The following is a 21,077-nucleotide window of genomic DNA, read 5'->3' on the forward strand; positions in this document are numbered from 1 at the left end:
CGGTCCCTCGGCCTGGCTGGCGATTAAAGCACGAGCGTCTGGAGTGGAAGGGCAGGTTCCAGCTGACCTCTGGGCCCTGGGCAGCACCTGGGCCCCCGCTCACACCCGCCTTAGCCTGGCACCACCCACTCACCTGCTCCACTATCCCACTGCGGTCCCGCTCTTGTCGGACCTATCAGTACCAGAGTGCCTCCACTGCCGCTTGCTGCCAGCACCACATTGCCAGTGGCCACCATATTCAGTGCTGCCCCTGGTAGTCAGCGCACATCATAGTGAGCGGTTGAACTCCTGGCCTCCTGGTTGAACTCCTGGTCTCCCAGTTAAACTCCTGGTCGAACGAGCGCCCAAGAGGACAATTTGCATATTAGGCTTTTATTATATCCTATATAATAAGAGAGAAATATGCAAATTAGGCCAGGACATCATGACCAGCTCAGAGCAAGCCTCCAGCCCCAGCGGACACACACCACACACCAGGGCTGGGGGCGCAGCTCAGAACCCCCACCCCCACCCCCTCAGCCCTGGTGCTGCCCAACCCCGAGACCACTCCCACCAGGGGTTTGAGGGCAGGCACACTGCACTGCCTGCCCTGGGAGCAAGACCCCCAGTAGACCCACAGACTTGTCCAGGGGGGCGTGCTCCGAGCTGCTGTGGTCAGACTGTGACTTAGGCCCGCTCCCCACAAGCCATCAGTAGGACACCCCCTGAGGGCTCCCAGACTGTGAGAGAGGGCAGGTTGGGCTGAGAGATACCCACCCAGTGAATGAATTCCGTGCACTGGGCCTCTAGTAGGATAATAATAATTAATGGATGCTCTTTTTTACTCTTAATCCCCCCCTCCCCCAATTTGGATGATAAATTGAATAGTTACTCTGTCTGTGAAAGCTACCATTGAGAAAGATAGTAGGAATAGAAATACAAATAGGTAGAATTTTAGAAATTGTTTGTATCAGAGGTCCCAAGGTCATCTGAATGATTTACTAGGATTCACAGGACTCAGAAGTTGCTAGGCTCATGGTGAGGGTTTATTGTGAAAGGATACAGAGTAAAATCATAAAAACATATGAGGAAAAGTCTGATGGAACCAGGTGCAATCTTCCAGGTGTCCCTTCCCCCTGGAGTCACACAGATGTGCTTAATTCCCCCAGAAGTGATATATGATGATATGTGCAAAGTGTCCCCAACCAGGGAAGCTCATCTTAGCCTGGGTGTCCAGAATTTTTATTGGGGGTCAGTCATATAGGTACGTAGCACCTGTGTGACTGACCTTGATTATTAAGTTCCTGAACCTCAGAGAAAAAGAGATGTTTGCCGTAAATCATATTGGTAGCATAAACTGCTCATATGTACAGTGTGGCCCAAGACCACAGGCCCATTAAACACTCTTGTCAGACAGAATTTTCCAAGGGCTCGGTTCCCAGGAGCTAGCTGAGGGCTAGTCTGAAATCAGATCATTTTGGGGAATGTGTAGTTTTCAGCAAGCCATGTTGGCTGAGTTAATCCTTTCTCATATATGGTCATAGAAGGTATTCAAGCCAGAGTTTGAACCCAGGAAGTCTGATTCCAAAGACTGTTCTTTCCATAAGTAATTTTTAGAGATCTTTTATACTGATTTGCTAATTGGAAATTACTGGTTACATTAGATGTGATAGTGACTTGGACTATGCCCATCTATCCTGATAAAATTCTTCTTTTTAAAAAATATGTTTTTTATTGATTTGAGAGAGAGAGAGAGACTTCAGTATGAGGGAGAAATATCAATTGGTTGCCTCCCACACACACCCTGACTGGAGATTGAATCCACAACCTGGGCATGTGCCCTGACAGGGAATCAAAACAGTGACCTTTTGGTTCATGGGACTATGCTCAATCAACTGAGCCACACAAGCCAAGGCCTGATAAAGTACTAATAAGCTTTCTTTTTCCTCACATGAGGATAGGGAGTTTGATTTGAGTATTTTCCGGTGCTTTGTAGGTAAAAGGTGCTAAGAATTTCTAGTTCTTATTTTCAGCTATGTTTGTTTTATATATTAATGTATTGAAAAGTAGTTTACATGAAGAATAGTTTATAATTACTTATTTTGCACTTAATATAATGTTTTAATTAAAAAACAGATATCCTATATAATAAAGAGGTGATATGCAAATTGACCATCATGCCCTCACAAGATGACCGCCCCCATGTCATCACAAGATGGCCGGCAGGGGAGGACAGTTGAGGGCAATTGGGCCAGCAAGAGAGGGCAGTTGGGGGCAATCAGGCCGACAGGGGAGGTCAGTTGGGAACGATCGGGCTGGCAGGGGAGTGGTTAGGAGGTGATCAGGCTGGCAGTCAGAAGCGGTTGGGGTGATCAGGCTGGCAGGCAGACAGGTGAGCGGTTGGGAGCCAGCAGTCCCAGATTGTGAGAGGGTTTTAAATTGGCAGTCAGACATCCCCCAAGTGGTTCCAGATTGGAGAGGGTGCAGGCTGAGCTGAGAGACACACACACCCATCCCCCTCCCGTGCATAAATTTTGTGCACCGGGCCTCTAGTGTAATAATAGATTTATAAAAGTTTTTGTCACAAGATTGTCTGCCTTATAGATAATAGATTTGAATGAACTTACACAGTTCTCAAAAGCTTTTAACTTTTTCTCTTTTCTTTTTCCTTAGGTATTTGTGGAAACATTAGACAAGTGTTTTGAAAATGTCTGTGAACTGGATTTAATTTTCCATGTAGACAAGGTACTACTTCTATATTGTCAAATCTTCTAAGCTTTTTACCTGAGAAAAATGTTGTTTTATTTGCAAAGTAAAAATGTATTTAGTGAATAAGGCTATTTTTATTCTCTTCCTAGGATTGTGTGAATGGAGGAAATTACATTTAAACTGGATTTTTAAGGATTAGTAGATATTTTCACAGACAGAAAAGGAGTGGTAGCTCTTTTTTGGAAGTTGGATTGTTAAGTAGGAGATTAAAAACAGAGAAATCAATTTAGGAATCTGTTGCAGTAGTCCAGAAAGAAATGAACTAAGACAGTATAGTAAGGATGAAAGAGAGTAGAGTAGGACCCTGATAGCCTATTGAAAGCTGGAGGTAAGAGAAGGGAAGAATGACTGAGTTTTCTAATCAGTATTATTGGGTATTGGTAATACAGAATTTAGAAGAAAGAGATTCCACTTTTACTATATATAGATTTTTTTCTGTATTAAGGTTATGTAATTTAACATTGCTTTGAATTATTAAGCCATTGAATAAAATAGTCTGAAATAAGTGGCCTAAATTTTTAGCAAAAAAGTGATTTTAAAAAATTACCTTACCTTCTGTCTGATCGGTGTGGCTCAGTTGAGCGTTGACCTGTGAACCAAGAGGTTGCAGTTCGTTTCCCAGTCAGGGCACATGCCCAGGTTGTGGGGTGTACAGGAGATAGCTGATCAGTGATTCTCTCTCATCATTGATGTTTCTATCTCTCACTTCTTCTCTCTAACAAAATCATTAGGTAGCTAATATTTATTGATCATTTACTTTGTTTTGGGTACTTCCATGGATGACCTCATTTAATTTTTTCAGCAATCTATGAAGGAGATGCTATTATTATCTCTGTTTTATAGCCCATTAAAATAAGACTTAAAGAGGTTATATATAACTGCCTAAAGCTTCACAGTAGTGATGAAAGCAGGTTTTAAGCCTTCATTCCAAATTATTTTATTATACAGCTCATAAAGTAGACACAGCAGTATTTAAACCAAAAACTACTGGAATTATGAAACGTTTTTATAGTGAGTTTTCTTTATAGGCGTGTATTATTTTTTTCCCTTTAGGTTCACAATATTCTTGCAGAAATGGTGATGGGGGGAATGGTATTGGAGACCAACATGAATGAGATTGTTACACAAATTGATGCACAAAATAAACTGGAGAAATCTGAGGTAAGAGCAGAAAGTGCTCTAGTTAGTGAAGGTGGTAAACATGGTCATAAGTTATGCATGATTTGTAGCTTTCACTGTTTGTCCTTTAGTATCACCTTTAGGTACAATTGGTATGCTTATCCAGTTTTTAAGTGGGATATACATATTGTAGTATGCCAGATGTTCTGTGGCTACTACCCACCAAGTAGTTGTGCATCCTTCTTTTAGCCATGGTCATACCTGCCTTGGGTAATTAACACAATTCCAAATTCTTACTGCTTAAAAATGAAATTATTTACTTGAAAATGGAATATTAGCTTTCTAAAACATTAGTCAGTAATTATCAAGGACATCTTAAAACTTATATTTTAAAGATATATAAATTTAGCATTATAAAACTATTTCTGGAAGAGGAAAGAAAAGGCAATGGAATTCTCATGAGGAAATAGTAAGTTATAATAGGTGCTTAGCAAGCCTGAGTACATATTGAAAAGGGAAATTCAGTGCCTTAATCTTTTAATTCTGGATCCTACCCAAAGGTCACTGACCAGTTTGCTAAGTCATATATTTTATTCATTGATACATATATTCATGGCTTTTATTGTATTCTATAAAGGAAAGATTTGGTTAGTTATGCAGTGCTAACTTTGTTCTGTTAGGTTAGGTGAATGGGGACCAGCCAGCACTTTAGCATTGTATAAAACCCTACTTTGGAATTTAGTGACTCCTCCCACATGTACTAGGCTGAATATTAGTGACTGGTGCTTTAGCAGAGCCACTCAAGTTCATATTATTTTGGTTATTTATTACTGTAGCAGAAGTTTAGATAGATAACATCTTAATATCTCATTCAGTGATGTGTTTGAGGATACTCTTACCTTTGGTATTTATAGTCATAACTCAGATTAGGAAAATATATTTTATAATTATTAGGACAAGTTCAGATGTTTGGTTGGTATAAAGTACTATAAAAGCAGCAAGATATTAAAACTGTTAGCATTAATTCACAACAGGTGAGTTCTGAAGAATTATTAATTTATTGGTACTTTAAAGGATCAGTTTAATACAAATAAATACTATGCTCATTAGAACTGAATAAAACACAGGATGGTGGATAAATCTGAAATCTGAGGGTTAAAAACAGTTGAAACTTTGATAAAATCATTTACCAGTGTTTTATTTAAAATTTCTTCTTATCTCAATTTACCATCCCTATTGGTTTTCCAAAGGAGAGACTTATAATAGTGAAGAGCTTAAAATTATGGCTCTTTTAAGTAACTATGTATTTTGTGTGTTCTACAGCCAATTTTTCAAGCATTGGTTTTTGAAAGGGGAAAATATAAACTAGATTAAACTAGGACAAGGAAAACAATTCAGAATATTATTTAGTGTGGTTGGTTTGCAATATATAATGTATAGTAAAAGATTTACTATAAACTCTAAGCTGTAGTTTTTCAAAGTCTTAAAATTATAATTTGAAAATTTCTTTTTACACACAATCTGGTTTATTGGCTCATTTTACATGCACACCAAATATATATGCAAACATAAATAGTTCAATGTACAAATTTACATGGGACTCACAAATCACCCCCTTGTCTTTCATCCAGCACCCAAACCTGTGCTCTATCCCGGCTCCACTTTGGGATGAAGTTCACAGGGGGCTGGCACTAGAGGGTAGGAATCTGGAGGAGGGAGAGGTCCTGCTCCCCTTTCTTCACAGGTACCTCCGAAAGGTCCTGTCCCTTCTCAGTGGCACCATAGGGCAGAAGGCTAAATACCTCCACTCCATCTCTGCTGCAACACAAATCCCAGACATCTCCTCTAATCCATCTCGCCAATTTATATCATCTGTTAAACTTTTCATTACAAAACGATGGTTACAGATTTTAAATGCCAAGAGACGGACAGTGACACAATCCATTAATCACTATAAAATGAATGGATGTGATAATGTCAATTCTGTGTAATCATCTGTAAAAATATATAGACTTCTTGCCTGGAATTTTCACATTGAAAATTTCCAGGTATTTAAACACCTTTCCATTGGTGGTGTCCTTTTCTTTTTTTTTCTCTCCTTAGTGTGTGATGTATGTAATATTGACAAAAGTCATAAAAGACCTATAATAATTGCATAATGGATATTTGTTTTTTGGTTATTCAGTGATATTTTGTTAAGCAGTTTTTTAATTTATAAAGAGCAGTGAAATGCAGAATTTACATTTTTGATAGAAAGTTATAAGAATACTATACTATTTTAAATAGTTCTGAATATTAGTGAATACTCCCATTTTTCATCCACTAATAATCTTTTAATATATAGTTAGTTGTTATCTGCTACCACATTAGTTTTGTTTTGTTTTTTGTCTCCTTTACAAGAAAGTATATTTTAAATCTGATTGGGGATAAAACCCAACATATGTTCAGTAAGTGTTTCTCTATATGTGATGTCTGCTAATATTTAGTTATAAAAAAGTCAAAGTGAGACTCTTTAGTCCTGATCATATTTTAAGAAATTGTGTTGAAATATAATGTTGACTTTTTGTAATTTTTCAGTAATTTTCATATATTTTAAGTATCTTTAGAAGTCTACCAGCTTTATTTTAGACACACGGAAATGTCAGAAATTTTCATGTGAGTTCTATTTCCAGGTTACTTAAATTGGTTATATCTACCAAACATATGAATGCAGAATAACCCAAAATTACTAATTTAATTAAGATCTATTATGTAAACAAAAACTTACCATGAAAGGCTTAATTAAAATTCAGAGTATTATAATTGATGACAAGATCTGGTTATCTTATTTTTAAAGTTAATTTAAGTGATATGTAGAATAGCATTTATCTTTTAAAAATCAGCCTGGGTTTAATTTAAGATAAGCTCTTAAAATATATCATAGGTCTATCTAGGTGCCTTTACTTTGTCAGATTTCAAAAATTTTATTATTTTGGATTAATGGTAGTATCAATCAAAAGAGAACAATCAAAAGTGAACCAGTTTCATTCCCAATACCTAGACAGGTAGGAGCAAAGATCACCCAGATCTTTAACCATTTGTACGCAATAAGCTTCTATAGACGCATACAGTGGACCTTTTTAATCAAATTCAAAATATCGTGGCAGTTAACTGGTTAAAGAGAGAAGAAGCAAAGATATGCTTTCAGTGTATTTTCAGCTATCCTGCTTTGATAGAAAAATGGTTTGCTTGTAACATTGGGATCTTGTGAAAGGAGGGGTTAAGCTGGGAAGTTGGTGGGATTTGGGAAAAGTCTAAAAGGCACCCAGGAAGTTGCCTAGGAATGAAAGGACTCCCTGTGGGTGGAGGAGGATGGGTTGGGGAGACTTGTTAGTTTTTATGTATTTCATGTTATTTTTAAGATGAAAAATGACTCTGATTTCAGTTACTACTTTTTTAAAGTTAGTCCTCTTTTTTTTCCGAACATCTGATCTTTCTAGCTCTTTCCATTCTTCTCTTTACAGACCTTTATCTTTCAATCTCCCAGACAGGACAGGTAGACAAGGTATTGCTGACTTTGAGAAAAATGTACTTTAACAAAAGGGAAAGCAAAATGATGTCAAAGGCAATTAATTATGTAGGCCAGACTCAAAAATTCTTTGTGTTAATGAACCCATATAGTCCCTGTAGCCTATTTTTCATTCTAGTTTCTCCTTGTAGTTTCCTCATCTTTTATTGGACTTAGTGTATTTTTCTAGTATATCATCAATGTCATCTTTGTTCTGTTTTGTCTGCCTGCATTGTGAAAGGAAAGATTAAGTTTTTTGTTATTATTTTTAAACATTGTCATTTAACTGACATTACATTTTGTAGAAATGACAATTTATTTGGTATGTTAAATTTAGAATTTATTTTGAGCATCATGTGGCAGAACCAATCTTACTTTAACACTCATAGATTTTTCCCCTCATCTTTCTAAATTAGGATTCTAACACAAAATTGCCTTCTAGGTTTTGGAAACTGTGAATTTAAAACCCAAAAGCTGAGCCTTCAAAGTTTTGCATACAAAGTAGGAAACAGTGAAGGCTTAGAACAGTGACTGTTAAATAGTACTGCAATTCCAAAGTCTTAACAGAATTGCTTTTACTAGTTTTGACTAATAGGTACATATTAAAAGTAGCCAATAAAAAACAAGATCAGAAATTATTAAAATTGAATTAAATGTTCTAAAAAATGGAATTAAATATATTTACCAAAATAGAGTGGATTTCTACTGTAGGAACCTTCTAACATCCAAACATATCGTAATAAGACAAAAAATATTATAAACTTTGAGTGTTTTTGCGAAGCATATTGGCAAATATTAGAAATGTTTTTAATAGACTACTAGCTTTGCGAAACTAAATTTTCTCCGAAAAAAATTTTTTACACCATAGTTAACTGTTTGAATTACTTTTTAAACATTTCTCTGTAGATGAGCAACAACTTTTTTGTACAAAGCCATTTCAGGAAAAATGAAAATGTTTATAGGACCCCATTTAAAAACTTCAAAATAAAAATACTTTATTGAGCCCTATGAAGGAAAAAAAATCTATCAACTTAACAAGTTAGATTACCTACCTTATCATTAGGAAAATGTCACTGAGAATATGGCTATTTAGCCACTAAATTATTGCTTTCTGGATGTGTTTAAGAAGCAGCATCAGACAGGTGATTTTCTAAGATCTTATCCCAGGATCATAGGCTATATTGTGAAGCTGGGTGTACCACATTTGGTCCCTAGATCCATATTACTTTATCCTTGCAATAGAAAATAAATAAGTCATTCTATTGATCCAAATCACTGCCAGTGTTCCAGTTTTTAATTTATATTAAATTGCTATTTTCTAACAAAGAACCATCAACCACTTGGGTCTTTTAACTTCCATACCTAGAACTAGTAATTGGCTTTTTTACTTTTTAAAATCAAGTTTCTATTTTTAAAGAGTATAGAATAAGAAAAGGGACTTAAGTAACAGATGTTGGGAAGTCAACCTGTGAGTTGGTTCTGCCCCTCTATGTTGACATGCAGTTATTCTGTTCTACAAAATTACAGTGGGGACCCCTGAGGTCAAAAATAGTTATATTAAATCCATGAATGGCATTAGTCTACTATATTATTTTCACACAGGCACTTCTTGTGCTAGAAATTAAACTATAAATGAAGATTATATAAAATATTCTAATGTTGATAAAATTTTTAATAAAATACCATATTCTTACTCACTAGAGGATTGTCATCACTATTTCTCATCTCTTTGTTTATAATTGCAGTATTAAAGCACTGCCCTTAAAGCAAAGAGCAAGCCTCTTATAAATTCCCAGATTAAAAGTTATTTTACCATACATTCAGAAATTAAAATATTGGCATTTTCTATTCCATTCAAAACATGTTTAAAAATCTGCCATTATTTTGTTAATGATTTTGAGTCTGAAACCATTTAATATTGTGTTTATTAATGTTGATGTTCTTTCACTTTGCTGTTAGGTCAAAATTTTGACTGTGCATATACCAACTTCCAGAAGGAAGGGTGGGTAAAGGTTTTAGTATGTACAAATTGTTCCAACTACCATCTTCTTATGCTATATTTCAGGCTTAAAAAATATTTTAAGATGGTAGGTTGGTATTTTATGTCTTAGATAAAATAAATATTTAGATTCTTTCCTTTCCCCTTCAAGAAAGTTAATTGCTATTGCATGAGGAAAAGGGAGCTTTCAGATTTTTTAAAATATATTTTAGTAATGCTGCTTTTTTAGTTTTGCTTGCACATATTTTGTTTATTTTTGGGTCTGGCAATTTAAAAACAAAATTTAAAAAAAAATCATATCCATCCATTATTATCTTTGTGATTCCAGTGCTTGAAATTTCCAAGAGTATGTCTGTATAAGTCTTCTATCTGTTTGGCCTCATTTTGGTATACTTGCAGACTTCATTTTGTTTTCTTTCTCTTAATTCTGTTAATTTATTTAATCTCATGGGAGAGAAAACATGACCATTCTTTTATATACTGTACTTCATTCCTTCATCTAATTCATACTCTTAACAGCTTTGGGTTCATATATTTGTTTTTGTTAGTGGAGTTGCTGCAGTTTACGTGCCATGGTGGTGCTCAAGTAAAATAACATAGATGGAAACAAGTTATTTCTCCAGTAGGATTTCATTCCTTTTTTTTCTGCTTGTGTCAACTATGTAATCCTAAATCTTTAAGAACTATGTTGTACTGTCATTTTACATTTTAAATTGTATAAATTACTAAGAAGTCAGGTAAACCTCATTTCTATAAATTTGAGTGTAAGTTGTCTTGTTGCTTTGAATATATCTTTACTGAGAAGAAAACTAAGATGAAAATTATATTTCAGTGTTGGCAAATTGATTTTCTAATGGCAAATTATGATTTATTCTTTAATAAAATGTTTCAGACTTCACTTTCATGGAAGTCTGAAAATGAAATTGATTTTATAGCAGTTAGGATGTTGACTACCTGGTAACATGAAGTTTGTTTTTTTTTAAGCCCTAAGTTTTTGTATATAAACATTAACAGCTCATATAAGCATCTACTTAGTAATCAACAGTCCTTCTTGTATTTTTCCTTAACATTTTATATTCTGTAGAATCTGCTTTCTTAAAATGTTTCTTTAATTACAATTTAATTGACATACACATCACAATTTTAAAATTTTGTACCATTTAAATTCATGACATTCTACACAAAAGTATTGAACATGCTTGAGAAATAATTTGATTCTCTTAATCCATTTGCGTGTTCTGAGTAGTTATCATCCTTTGCATGTCTATGGCTTGCTGCTTATGTTTAAAAGAATTGTAATTTGTTGTACTTAGAAACTTCTTTTGGTTTTACATAATAAGAACTTGGCACAAATATACTACTTAAATCTACTGCTCTATTGATTTTATATATTCTCATTAGTAACCAACTGTTGACACCATCTTTGGTCACAAAGAAATTACTTAATCTAATGAAACCTAATAGACGGCATTTTTATTCTCATTTTCTCTGCTTAAGTTCAGTTTAGCTGTTCATATAGGGAATTATGGAAAAGAAGGCGTCTTGACAATTATATTTAGTTTAATACTGAAAACAATTACTTTAACTATTTATAATATAAATCATAGCATCCAGTAAAACACACACATATTTATCTTTTCTCTTTTTCACAAAATCCTCTAATAATTTATACCTTTAAAAATATTTATATTTAAATATCTTAAACAATACTTTTCTATAGCCTAGTCATCATTTGTACCCTGTATAGAAATTTCAAAGTAACAATAGTAGCAAATTGGTTTGTTATTTAGAAAAATTATAAAATTCATTCTACCTCGAAAAATGATACTAGTTCCAGGATATCTGTGATTTTGTAAAATAATTTTTGTGCCGTTGGCAGACAACATACTTCCTGTTAAAAGGAAGAGAGCCTATAACATGGGAAAGCTATTTGAACTTAATTATTCTTTGATTCTCTTGAAATGATCAGCTTAAAGACCCTTTTCAATATGATTTATGCTACCCTAAGTAATATTCATATATATCTTTGTCTTTGGGGGCAATGGGAGAAAAGTAAGGTGTAACAAAAACTGCATTACTTCAGGTAGGCATAAATGTAGAGGTCAATCAAATTTTTAATAATACATCAAAACAACTAATCCCTATTAAATTACAGAAATTGAAGTCCCAGCTCTATTAAGTCTTTAATTGCGTATGGAGTGTTTCGTCCATATCACCCTTAGCATTGCCTGTGTGAACCACCTCTATTAATACTACTTTACTGATTTTTCTATTATTTCCAATTCTGACTTGATAATCCATGGCTTTTATTTCATTGCTTAACAATGTTTGTATCCTTTATTCAGCAAATAGTTTACACTGGCCTATTTTGTATCAGTCAAGATTTTTCTCAGGTAACAGCTTTATTATTATTTTTTTAATTAACAAAAGAGGTAGGATTACATAAGAAAAATGATCTAAAATTACAAAACGGGACTTTAAAATTAGTGTCCTACTAACATGAACATTGCTTCTTATATAGGAGTGGGCTAAATTAGGTTTACAGTTGTAAGCAAACTAGAGTTTATTCTTGCATTATTATTATTTATTAATTATTGATTATTTGTATTATTTTCCATACAAACAACTGTAAACCTACTGTTGCCAACCCCTATATATATGTAATCTAATCAAAGTTGAAGATTTGTTTTTGTTACTTAATTGTCATCTTTGTGCAAGACAATGTATGCCACAGAATTGAGATGTTTGTTGGCTTTACTATATAGCATGACTAAAAATTGATGAAATTGAATTGGTATATAAATTAATCCTTAAAAGTACAAATACTGTTAATGTAGCTACTTGAGAAAAATGATATGTGTTCATTTTTCTTTTATTTTTAAGCATATTTTCTTTCAAAATTACTTCACAAAATTATAAATTTTCCTACTAAGATAAAAGCCAAATATTGTACAATAATGGTACTGAGAATTTTAAATTTTATTTATAAATTTTAAATTTTATATATGCTATCTTTTACATTTATGCTATTCTTTAAATTTGTATTTTGTAAACTAAATATATGTTGTTGAATCCACTTGATATGACAGAATATTTTTAATTGTTATATCTTTACTAATGCATAAAAGGTTGGAATGATCCTCTTGTTGCAGTTTCATTTTTCGGCAGACCTGTTCTCTTTGGATTGAGGCTTTACTTTAAAAGCCTGATTTTTTTAAGTGTCCTAGAACTTTCTTTAAGTTTAGAATAGTCTCCATAATTAAAAAAAAAAAAATTATTGTTTTAAGGCATTAGCCCTAAGTAAAAAAACTAAACAAGCATGATCTATTACTTTTCGTTTTTATTTCACAGCATGTATTGATAATAAATGCCATTTTAAAAGCAAAACCCCCGAATATATCATGATTGTTATGAGATGTTCAATAAAGAGAACTAATGTAAAATATGCTTCATGCTTATATGTCAATTATATCAAGATATTAGGTAGAGATCTAGCTTTTAGTCACTTGAATATTATGTGTAATATACAAGTGGTACAGTTTAATTTGTGTTTAAATCTTTACATTGTCATTGCATGTATTCACTGTATTTTTTAATGTGTCAACTGTTTTCTCTTTATAGATTAGTATTTCAATGTAACCATCCCATATCAATTCAAACTTACCATCTGGTCTCTAGCTTGTTATATGAAAATCTTTTATTATTGTCCTCCATTCTTAGTGTTTTTTGGTGAGCTACACCTGAGTTGTACATCTTCTTTTTCTTTTATTTGCTTTTGTATACAGGCTGGCTTAGCAGGAGCTCCAGCCCGTGCTGTTTCAGCTGTAAAGAATATGAATCTTCCTGAGATCCCAAGAAATATTAACATTGGTGACATCAGTATAAAAGTGCCAAACCTGCCCTCTTTTAAATAAAAAAAATTTAAAAGGCCACTCCCAGGTAAAATCCAGGGGGAAAAGTCATCTAAGTTTACCATGCAGTTGTTTACCAAAAATAGAGGAGGAGAGTCTTAACTTTTGCTCTTGGATTTAAGTCAAGGTACTGTATAGAAGTTGTGTAAAATCAGTATGGTGGTTCAATGTTGTTTTTCTTGTTCAGTGATTTTAAAGAAATTGAGTAGTTTCAGTGTGATTTTTAAAAAAATTTCTTTTCTAAACTGCATTCCTATGCCCACCTAAGGCATGCTTCTATGTATTGGCAACAACAGTATTTCGAAAAGTGTTTGAAGCATTTCTTTAAATTATGTACTACTCAAAATGTTGCTGGAGTTTTGTATGGATCACAAGTATAGCATTCCTTAATTCTTTCTGTTATTTGTCACAATTGTTATTTAAAGAATCAAGTATGTATTGCATGAAAACATTATGACCTTTTCCTCTTAGTTTAAATAAACTCCAAGGTAACTGGACTCTTAAAGCACCTTTCTGTTCGCCTGATATCTACTTTAGCAATAATTTTTTTATGACCCTCCTACTCAACAAAGTAAATAAAAGTGTATTTTATCACTGTTAAGCAGCTGTTAATGACAGTGTGTTAAATTTATACTTCTGTCTTTAATACAGTCAGACCTCAGTTCTCGAGCATCTCCCATCTCGAACAATTCAATTCTTGACCAAGTTGTTCACAGAAAAAATGTCTCGGTGGTCAAAAAATACTTCAGTTCTCAACTGGACAACCCTTTCATGCAGATACCTGTATAATCAGTCACGTGTTTCTCAGGTGGCAAACAAAGGAGAGAATATGCAAGTCTGAGTCAGTTTACCGCTAAACCTCACATTGTTAACATCTCAGGAAATTGTGCTGTGAATATTTTTTGTTTTCTTTTGTTGCTGCTTGTTATTATTAAATACTTACAGTAAGTCCCCATGGGTCCTACGGAGGTTAGTGATAGCAGCAAAATGGAAAGGAAAGTTGTGAGAACAACGATAGAGCTTAAAAAAAAAATAATTGATCTGGCTACTGAAAATGGCATACAAAATTGACGATTAGCACAACTTTAAAATGCTAAGAGTATGAAAGTGCTCACAAAACAATGCAACTGAGAAAGGTTAAAATGGAATCATTTGGGGGTCTGGAATGAATGAATTCAATTTACATTATTTCCAATTGGGGGGAAATGATTCAGTTTTCAAACAAATCGCTTCTCGAAAAGCCTTCTGGCATGAATTAAGTTCAAGAACTGCAGTTTCACTGTATTCGGGAACTCACTGAATTATTCTAAAGCTCAATTATTTCAGAATCAAAAGTAGTGTATCTCGTAACACATTATCTAGGATGAGTTTTGGAATGGGACATGACATCTTTTTCTAAAAATTGTAGAATCCATTTTATACATAAAGGTTTAAACCTTGAGTCTGCTCTCTTCTTGCTCAGATATTGAAAAATAATTTTAGCAAATACTTAGTTTCTTTTGAACACAAAACCCTTTGGAACTCCTTTTGATTGGCCCATCCCAAAGTCAAAGCTATACTATTTTCCTAAGCCCTAACATTCGTATTCTGATTTCTCATAATTGGCCCACATTTTCTTATTTGGTCTTACCTTGTGGACAGTGGGTGGGGTTCCTCTTCCAATTAGACCAAGGTTTTCCTTACAGTTCTAGTCTTCCCTCCCCAAATGTTCTCTGAAACATTTCGTTAGATTTGTGGGATGTAAGCAAAGTCACTTTATTTTTTTCTAAATAAAATTAATCTGACTCTAAGCCTCTTCCTGTTGAGGCAACAGGAAATTCAGTCGGTGATTATTTCCATCAGTTCACAGATGTATAAAAGTCTTAGAGGAAGGTTATACAAAGCAACATTCGGGGAGATCCCTGGTCTTCAGTCATTCGACAAAGTTTAAGTGCCTGCTGTACCAGGTGAGTAAGTCCCCGTTCTCATGGAGCTATATACAGTACCACACACAGTGCCTGGCAGTCTGGCAGTATTTCCTCCTTTCTCTTTTTTCTTTCTTTTTTTTGGGGGTGGGGGGATTATGGGAAGATTACGTTTTGTTTGTTAAGGATGTGCCCATATTAGGGAAACCTCTGGACAAGATCATACTTTAATCTAAAGAAACAATCAAAAGGGTTTTATTTCCATTATATTCTATGAAATACAATGCTCAAACAACCAATCAACATTCCTCCTCTTCCCCTTCCTTTTTCCTTTAGTAAATACTGAGCATCAGCTATGTGCCAGGCTTGTTCTAGGTACAGTGGGGCCTTGACTTACAAGTGTCCCGACTAACGAATTTTTCGAGATACGAGCCGTCTCTCAGCTGATTTTTTTGCTTTGAGTTGCGAGCTAAAATTTGGGTTATGAGCCAGCTTCAGATACCCCACTGCTAGTTGGCGCAGCGAACGTCACAGAGAACGCCACAACATCAGTCCAGCATCTCGTGTCTCACTCGTTCACTGGTGATTTGACATACGAGTAATTTGAGTTACGAGCTCCGTCACGGAATGAATTAAACTCGTAAGTCAAGGCCCCACTATACTTGGATATAGCAGGGAACAAAATAGTTTATATTATAGCATAAATTTAAATGGCCACAAACAAATAAATATATAATATGTCAGGTGATGATAAGTACTGTGGAGATAGATAACGCTGGAGAAAAGGGTATAGGGAGTAGCGAGTTAGGGAGTGAGTTGGGCTGTTACTGTGATCCATAGAGTGGGTAGGGGAAGGCGTCACTGATGAAGTAATATTTGAATAAAAACCTGGAAGTAGTAAGGAGGGAGTTGTGGAGATTTGTGGGGCAAGAGTAATCCAGACAGAGGAAATAGCATTGGCAAGGCCCAGATATGTAAGGGCATGCTTGAGATGTTTGAAAAACATTAAGGAGCCATAGCAGAAAGGGCAAAAGGGAGAGTGAGTTATTTAATGGCCCTAATTATAAGTCATTTACACTGTTTATTCATGAATGGTGCACAATAAGGGATACTATTTAAAAATATATTTTCGATTTCAGAGAAGAAGGGAGAGGGAGAGAGAGATAGAAACATCAGTGATGAGAGAGAATCATTGATTGGCTACCTCCTGCACGCCCCCATTGAGGATAGCGCCTGCAACCCAGAGATGTGCCCTGACTGGGAATCAAACGTGATCTGCTGGTTCACAGGTCGACATTTAACCATTGAGCCACGTCAGCCAGGCTATTAAATAACTCTTAAAACTTTTTAATATTTTGGGAAGTAACAAGTCAGAAACTTCCAGTTAAACATTGATTATTAAACACATTTATGTTTGTGTTCTCTCAGACCACACTGAAGTGAATGACGGTAAAGAATTTTTAAATAATAATATAAATCCAAAAGGTCAAAAAAAATCAGAGAGATGATAACAGGTGTATAATTTTGGAAACTGGAAAACATAAGTGAGAGGTATATAATTGAGGTAGCTGAAATTTAAGTTGGCAGTAGAATAACTGTGGAAGCATGTGGATTTGCACTGCAGAACCCTGAAGATTTTAGGAATTGGAGATACAAGTGAAAATGGGAGAATTATCTAGAAGTCTGTCTATCCCATTCACCATATCACAAACCTTAGCAATTGCCTTAGCCTTTTATTCTCCCCTACAGGAGACTACAGGTACAAGCACAGTTGAGGACAGGGGAACTGAACTAGGAGCCAGGTGATTACCCTAAAGATACATTCTCACTGGTGCTTTGTCCCCACAGCACCCAGATTGTGGGCAGTCAGGCTTATACCCTATTCTCAGCAGGAAATCGTAGTCTATTCTTCCACAGGGAAATTCGCCCAAGAGAAAAGACCTACAATTAATGATGTTTTAAATTTTCTTACTGATAGGGCTATCCATATCATCCTTCACTAGAGCTCTTCTGTTGAAAAGCCTCTCCCATGCACACATAGCTTGCAGTCTGGTTTTTAGGGCCTCGCATATGAGCACACAGCACAGATCATCAAACACTTGAGGAGAGCTGCTGATTTGAAAGATAGAGACCTACACAAAACATAATGAAACTAACAGGAAAGACCTTAAAAAACTAAAAGTAGTCATTACTAGTCCCACTGTATCAGACACCCTTTGTGTATCACTCCAGAAACCTCAGTCCAGACATTGCTGCAGTAACTAACTCTTCATGGTCAACTACAACTGGACCTTGCCATGTTTTTGGCTCTAACTACAACTTTCTGTTCCCTGCCCTGGGCTTCTATGCCACCCCAACTGGAATGTAGTAACCTTGACACTCCTATATGCACAATTTGGAGTTGAGGGAAAATTAACTCCAATCTGAGACCTGTGAATTGAATAGGTATTTCTCCTTTTTGTACCTTAGAGTTCTGAGAATATTTCAAAAAGATTTCTCAGCGTCCTAACCGGTTTGGCTAAGTGGACAGAGCATCGGCCTGCGGACTCAAGGGTCCCAGGTTCGATTCTGGTCAAGGGCATGTACCTTCGTTGTGGGCACATCCCCAGTGGGGAGTGTGCAGGAGGCAGCTGATCGATGTTTCTCTCTCATTGATGTTTCTAACTCTCTATCCCTCTCCCTTCCTCTCTGTAAAAAATCAATAAAATATATATATATATATATATATATATATATATATATATATATATATATATATAAAGATTTCTCAGAAAGTCCTCTGGGATTGAGAGCCAGTTATCTGCATCCTCTTTTTACTTTTAAATTTTAAACTTTGTCTCCTCCATTTAGTGCCCGTCTTCTACACTTTCCTGGTATTACATTCTTCTCAAAATTGCCTGTGTATAAGCCTGTTTCGAGGCTCTGCTTTTAGGGAACCCAGGCTAAGGTCAAGAATAGGAGCAAGAAAGGAACATTTGGGGAACAAGATGAAGCTCTTGGGCATATTTTTAAGTAGTATAACATGGAATATTTAATGAAGGAATGGATGAGAAAGTTGAGAGGATTCCCAGAAAGTAGGAAAAAAAGACAAATAGATGGATAAGAAAAGGTAAAATTAGAGGATCACTCTCTGTCCAATAGGTAATTCACTCTCTGACCAGTTCCAGAAGAGGAAGAAAAAGAAAATGTAGGGGAGACAATTATAAAAAAATTTTTTTGAAGATTATGTAGATCATAAGAACATGAGTTCCCAGATTGAAGCCCCCATTGGGTATTTAGCAAGTTCAGTAGTGGCTGTCTTCTTAAGGCCAGGACTTATGGTAGGAAATGGTGTTATAGATCTGGGTGCCCTAATAACAATGGAGATGATGGATCCTGAAATAATAGATACCAGCTTGTGGCACTTAACTGGCAGGAGCAAAGTGGGTAAATAATGAACTAACTGCAAGGTCAGGGTGGCAGCCTCAGTTCCTGATCTGCAGAAAGCTATGGAGATGGTTAATGGAACCCTAAGCACCAGATAGATGGCCAACCAGTAAAGGCATTGCCCAATCTTATAATCAGAAATAAAATTTTAAAAAAATGGATGATCAAGAGGCTGAGAGCAGCCATCACAATAAAATGTTATGAACTCTTGTTCAGTTTCTGTTCCTGAGCTAGTTCTCAGACCCAGAACTCACTGATTGACAGAAAGAGGAAGGACCCTGCACACCACAGCAAGTGCATGTTAATTATTTTCCCACTGCTCTAAAGAGACTTGGGTAACCATACACTGGGAAATAGAAAATACCCAATATTTTGAGGATTATTAGGCATTGTTTCCAAGTTGACGTTGATAACTAGAGACCAAACATTATGCCCATTTTGTCCCTATTAGAGTGCATATAGGAGTGCCAAGAAGGTTACTATAACATTCCAACTGTGGTGGCAGAGAAGTCCAGGGCAGGGAGCAGGAAGTTGTAGCTAGAGCCAAAAACATGGCAAGGTCCAGTTTGTATTAGAGTGGGAGCATAAGGGGGCTGATTAATAAGTTCAGTCTTGGCCCACATCTAGCTCAGCGAGTCCACTGGGTCCACAGGTCCACCTAGAGGTCATTTTCCTCATCACTCAATATATCTGTTAGTGTTTGGGGGAAATTCTATAGTGGTTCCTTGGCCTATGAGATAAGAACTATTGTAGAAAGGAAGATTAAGTGGAAGCTTAGAAATTGTCCCCATACTGTCAGCCACAATAATAAGTATATAGCAATATGCATCTTGGGGAGGAGAAAAATATTAGTGCCACACTTAAACACCTAAAAGATGCTAGAATGGTGGTCTCCATCACATCCCCATTTCATTGGCCAGTCTGTTCCCTAGAGTTGGATCCTGGAGGATGACAGTGGACTGCCCCAAATTTTACTAAGTTGTAACTCCACTTGTAGTTGCTGTGCCTGATATGGTATCTTTGAGCAGATCAACAACGTAGACTCAGGCAGTAGCTAATGGCTTGGTTGTTAACCAAAGACCTAGAAGAAGAAAGATTAGAAGATCAGGAACAAAAAGTTTAGGGAAGAGGCATGTGGGTAGATCTATATGAATGAACATGAAAATATGAAGGTTTTTGAATCAATTGGATGTTACTCATCAGCAAAGACACCACCAAGTAGAATGACTCAGCAAAGTGTTAATGTGGCTGTTATTGGCCACTGCAGTGTTTGGCACAATGGGAATTTGAATGAAGTAGCTAGGAATGGAGGATACCCATGGTCCAACAGCATGGGCCTTCTACTCATCAAGGCTGATTTAGCTACTGCTTGTGTCAAATACAGGGTGGGGCAAAAGTAGGTTTACAGTTGTTTGTATGGGTAAATTATCTTAATGAACTAACTGCAATGTCAGGGTGGCAGCCTCAGTTCTACAATTAATAAATAATAATACAAGAATAAACTGTTTTGTGTACTTACAACTGTAAACCTACTTTAGCTCCACCTTGTATTTTATCTACCAATAACAGAGATCAATGGTGAGCCCCTGATACAGCACCTTCCCTTGAGAAAACCAAGCAGCCACTTGGTGGCAAGTAAGTTTGGACCCCTTCCATCTTAGAAAGGGTAATGAATTAATCCTTACTGGAATTGATACAACTTGGGTATGAGCTTTTCTTTCCTGGCTGCATAGCCATAGCCAGCATCACTATTCAAGCACCTACCTGGGATCCTACATAGCATCACAAAGGGCTTCATAGCAAAAGGGGTGCAGCAGTGAATTCAGAACAGAGAGATCAACTGATCTTGTAATTTGCTGCCCAACTCGGAATTTGCTGGACTGATAGAGCAATATAATGGTCTTTTAAAAAGGCACACATGATGATAGATACTCTGTGAAGATGGGGAACATTCTCCAGGATGTAACATACCAACCCTTATATAGCGCTCTGTTTCCAACAGGTGGACTACCTGAGTCCAGACACTAAGCGGTAGAGTAGGAGTACTCTGCTTACATCACTCCCAGTGACCCATGTAGGGGAGTTTGTGCTTCCTGTCCTCACAACTCTAAGATTTATAGATGTAGAGGACTTGGTTCCCAGAAATGAAATGCTTCCTTCAGATAACCATGAATTATCTTAACCTTTAATGTACAGCTGCCCTCCAGTCATTTCAAGCTCCTCATATCAAAAAACCAGTTGGCAAAGAAAAGAATCTCCATCTTTTATCCCTCCACATCTCATTGAAGTCTAACCCAAAAAGTGTCTTTCAGAGCTAAAAAAATATATATATATAGCTATCATGCTAACTAGTTTGGAAATAGATATCATTAGGACCTTGCTGCTGGGCCTCCAGGTGCTGACTTAACTCACTCAGACTCCAA

At 35.9% G+C, this 21,077-nt stretch overlaps 1 protein-coding gene across 6 annotated transcripts in view; it reads left to right on the top strand.

Annotated features, from left to right (window-relative positions):
* The window catches only part of AP3S1 (adaptor related protein complex 3 subunit sigma 1), a 53,784-nt gene extending 39,952 nt beyond the window's left edge, over window positions 1-13,832 (top strand). For 2 of the 6 annotated variants that reach the window (XM_070412496.1, XM_070412491.1), the window contains 3 exons: window positions 2,653-2,724; window positions 3,802-3,909; window positions 13,199-13,832. In XM_070412496.1, coding sequence (XP_070268597.1) covers window positions 2,653-2,724; window positions 3,802-3,909; window positions 13,199-13,327 — 309 coding nt within the window. In that variant the 3' untranslated portion in view covers window positions 13,328-13,832. Of the gene's footprint in view, window positions 1-2,652; window positions 2,725-3,801; window positions 3,910-7,370; window positions 7,412-11,758; window positions 11,807-13,198 lie in introns of those variants that run through there. The other 4 variants (XM_070412493.1, XM_070412497.1, XM_070412492.1 and 1 more) reach the window with 4 other exon arrangements.
* Window positions 13,833-21,077: the final 7,245 nt, after the last annotated feature.

This window comes from Myotis yumanensis, unplaced genomic scaffold (assembly GCF_028538775.1).
Source record: "Myotis yumanensis isolate MYYU_CA2020_CCGP unplaced genomic scaffold, mMyoYum1.0.hap1 SCAF_4, whole genome shotgun sequence".
Classification (NCBI taxonomy): Eukaryota; Metazoa; Chordata; class Mammalia; order Chiroptera; family Vespertilionidae; genus Myotis; species Myotis yumanensis.